Source organism: Triticum dicoccoides, chromosome 3A, assembly GCF_002162155.2.
Source record: "Triticum dicoccoides isolate Atlit2015 ecotype Zavitan chromosome 3A, WEW_v2.0, whole genome shotgun sequence".
In the NCBI taxonomy this organism is placed as follows: Eukaryota; Viridiplantae; Streptophyta; class Magnoliopsida; order Poales; family Poaceae; genus Triticum; species Triticum dicoccoides.
Window position 1 is genome coordinate 604580777 of NC_041384.1, and position 4343 is coordinate 604585119.

At 49.1% G+C, this 4343-nt stretch overlaps 1 protein-coding gene across 1 annotated transcript; it reads left to right on the top strand.

Annotated features, from left to right (window-relative positions):
* Positions 1 to 1605: 1605 nt before the first annotated feature.
* On the top strand, positions 1606 to 2413 carry LOC119272279 (zinc finger protein ZAT18-like). The gene has a single exon (XM_037553795.1). The coding sequence runs from the start codon at positions 1702 to 1704 to the stop codon at positions 2275 to 2277; it is 576 nt and encodes a 191-aa protein (XP_037409692.1). The 5' UTR covers positions 1606 to 1701; the 3' UTR covers positions 2278 to 2413.
* The last annotated feature ends 1930 nt before the right edge of the window (positions 2414 to 4343 follow it).

Sequence of the window (4343 nt, forward strand, 5' to 3'; positions counted from 1 at the left end):
GAACACGTGTGAACTCGTGTGGAAGCCATCCTCGAGCCGAAACCTTCAGGTCAGATTTGCTCACGCGCGCGCCAAGTGTTCGGTTCACCTAAGCGCGCACGCAGCATGAAAAATCTTGTCATTTCCCACACACGACAACCAAAAGAGAAGTTCGGCGCATGGTAATTCACCATGCACCACCTCGCAGTTCACCCGCTCCTCTGACCGCGACAGCACCGGCAACTCAGCGACGGCTTCCGTTCCGTCTCAACGACGGCAGAGCAGAGGAGAAGCAGGTGCATATCCAAATCCAACCACTCGGAGCAACAGTGTCGTACAAGCTTAACAATAATAATAATCTTTACTATTTTGCCTTGCCAGTCACTCGCAGCAGCCAGCGTGACCTGACCCGACGTCCCCATCATCCGCTTACCGGATAAAGATCCTAGTACCGGTGGGCAGGGCAGTGGCATGGCATGGCATCCATATCATATCACCACCCCGCCTCTGACCAGAGCTGTGCGTGGCCGGCTGGTGCCCTCTTCCTTCCACGCGTTTCCCCGGAAACACTCCAAGAATTCGCTTCGCGAGCTGCCACTCTGCTTTCCGCCCAAGAAATGGCAAGTACACGGCACAAAAGTCAAGGGCTTCGCGCTGGATCTTCACTTCACACCAGCGAGCGGGTGACGGAACGGTTCCCCGCACTTTTCCCGCGCCCGTGGCTTCGCGCACCCGCGCATCACACCTGACGTCCCGCGCGGGATTCCGCCGCCGCCGCCGCCGTGTGGGTTCGCGCGATCGACGTGGCCCGCCCGCCGGCCGCGCAGCTAAGATGTTGGCCACACACTTGGCTCGGTCGCCCGCCCAAATCCCAGTCCAGCTGGCGCCGTCGTCTAGCCTCTAGCGTGCGGGAACGGCCACTGCGCTTTTCGTTCGTCAGGATATGCACGTCCACGCGCGCACGGAATATACTACTTAGTCAAGATATACACGTACGTACGTGTGCACCACCGGAACAGGTGGATCGACGAGAACAAGTAACGAACTAATCGCCGGGTTCACGGCTCGTCCATGCGCGCACACGGAGTCACGGGGAGCGCTCGAAAAATGTGGAGAACCGCGGCGTGGCGTCACACAAACTTTCCGCGTTTCACTCGTGAAGAAAAGCAACCGTCGACCACTCCACAACTCTCTACAGTCACGTACGCCGCCACGCAACGCAGCGAGCCTCTCGGTCGCTTTTACGTACGCGCGTACGTGTAGCCGCGCGCGTCAGTACGTGGGTCGATCGATCGACGAGATGGCGATGCGAGGTCGACGAGCGATTAGCTAACCATCGCCATCGCTCTCCCGTGATCTCGATCAGCTTCTGGAACGGCGGAAAAGCAAGCAAACTTTTTATTGCCTAAGCCTAACCATGTGCCCCGACGCGCCACGCCCATGCTTGAACGAGCGAGCGAGCGCGACCGCGTGCGTGCACGTTTCTTTCTTCGTGGCCAAGCCTAGGTTGAGTCTGAGTGGCTCCACTGCCATTGGCTAGCTCGCACGCACACACGCACGCACGCACGTCCGGCTTTGACGTGAACAACTCTCCTTCTCTGCGAGATCAGCCACCCGCAACTCCTACCGGTCGTACGTATATATGCGCCCCTGCGTGCGCGTGACTGGAATTTCAGCTCGCCGGTGGGAAGAAAAGGGTTACAAGGATCGATCTCGACCGTGATGACACTGACGAGGGAGGAGGCGCACGAGAGCAAGGAGATGGAGAGCCTGCGGGTGCACGCCGACGCGCTGCTCTCGCTGTCCTCGCCCGCCGCGTCGTCCACGGCGCCGGCGGGCAGCAAGCCGGCGACGACGGCGGCGGGCAGGAGGGCGCTGGCGGCGGAGGGCGTGTTCGAGTGCAAGACGTGCAGCAGGCGGTTCACGTCGTTCCAGGCGCTGGGCGGGCACCGCACCAGCCACACGCGGCTGCAGGCGCGGATGCTGCTGCACGATCAGGCCGCCGACGTCCCGGGCGCCGCCGAGAGGGACAGGGCGCGGGTGCACGAGTGCGCCGTCTGCGGGCTCGAGTTCTCCATGGGCCAGGCGCTGGGCGGCCACATGCGCCGGCACAGGGGCGAGGCGCCGCCGGGGCCGTCGACGTCGTCGTCGGCCGCCGTGCACGGCGACGCCAGCTCCGGCGCGACGCAGCAGCAGGAGGTCATGCCCGACCTGAACTACCCGCCGATGGACGACTGCGGCGGCGAATCCTCGGCCGACCGCAGCTCCGAGCATCAGCTGCTTGATCTGCTTGTATAGCCTCATAAGTCATAACAGATTAAAGAACATACTTGTATAGGATGTGCATACATACATGATGATAGATGATTCCGTGCTGTACATGGAAGGCTTGATTTATTTGTTTAATTATTAAGACATGGATGGAGTTTAATTAGATTGCTAACTAGCTACATGATGATTGAGTAATTTTCCAGGAAAAGATGGTTGAGAAATTTTAGAACGTAATCCTTGACATGTCGTTAGCTGCAGCCTGTAGATCAGCAGGCTCTCTTCCCAATTCCGATTGTTGTTTTTATTCTCTTTTACTCCCTCCATTTCTAAATATAAGTCTTTTTAGACATTTTAAATAGATTATAACATATGGATGTATGTAGATATATTTTAGAGTGTAGATTCATTTATTTTGCTTTGTATGTAGTCGCTTGTTGCAATCTCTAGAAAGACTTATATTTGGGAACGAAAGGAGTAGATTCCATGTTCTTTATTAGTCTTGCTATTTATTTCCGAAGACACAAACGGTGTCTAACTGAATGAGCACCGACTACGTGATGATTGAGTAAAATTCGAGAACGATCATGACATACTATTGCACAGTGTTCTTTAAACTAGATGCTTGTATTTGCACATATATGCTTCGATGTTGTTAATTTGTTCAGTCAAAATTCTCATTTTTCATGTCTGTGGGCTATCTAGGAGGTGCTAGTATTTTCCATCGGAAAAACAAGCTCAGCGTATTGACCTTCTCCTCCCTCAAACTCGGCCGTGCCTCTCGTGTGACTTTGTCTTACCTTTGTTGATGTGCATGTTCAAGATTGTAATGAAAAATCAGGTGGGGTGATCGCCCTCTTGTATTTAGCTCAAAAGGGATTATGGCCTGTACTCTCTCCGTTTCTTTTTAGTCGGCATATAAGTTTTGTCCGAAGTCAAGTATCTCTATTTAAATCAAACTTATAAAAAAATATCAACATTCATAATGTCAAATCAATATTTTTAAATTTATTATAAAATATAGTTTCATAAAATATATATTTTGTATTGTATATATTGATTTTTTTTAAATAAATTTGGTCAAACTTTACAGACTTTGACTTGACACAAATCTAATACGTGAAGTAAAAAGGACCAAAGGGAGTAAAATTTGACAAAGATGCTAAAAATCTGACATTTTCATGGCAATTTATGTTGACACGAGGATGGCAAATTTAGTTTGCAAACACACCGATTTTCTGTCAACAAATAAATTGAGAGAGATTTGACATGCTTGCCAACCATAGTTGTCATCTTCAATGAACATAATTTTTCGTGAAAAACGTTTGAATTGCCATGTGTAAAAACCCGATGTTCACATGATATTCTGTTCCAAATTTTACTTTATGTTTCAAGAGTGAGAGAGGCCGCTACTGTTTTTTTACAATAGGCGTGCACAACCTATCATTATAAGCACTTTCAAGAGACTGAACCGGTAGATCTTATGATTAACAAAGTCATCACATGCACTTAATAGTTGATGGGCATGTCATACCACTAAAGAATAGCGTCAGAAAGTCTGAAACAAATCTAGGAAATATGCCAGCACCCATGCAAGTCTAGGACTTATACCTGAGTGGGTTGGTTCCATGAAAGTAGTTAGGCTGGTCGTAATGGGAGTATCATAGGTAGTATCATGCATGCCAACTAAGCAATTTTGATGAAGTGGCATGGAATTAAATGAAGAAAGAGAGGCTTGAGTATTATATCATGATACCGTATCATATTAAATGTTGTGCTACTTTGTGTCATGTATGACAATAAATGTACTCCTATATGATACCAACATATGATAATATGCATTAGGTATGTAGTATCATACGCTAGTATCATATGTATAATACTACTCTATGATACTCCTCATTACAACCAGCCTTAGACCATCTAAAGTATGCTTAGTTCACCATTAAAAAACTACATTTATTACTCAAAACACGCCCACGTCATGTACGAATATAGGTCTTACAAATTGAGACCATCTAACCAAGTCTCAAGCCAAGACATTAGTTTATCTACTAGACTTCATAATTAACAAAGTCGCCACAAACACTTCATAG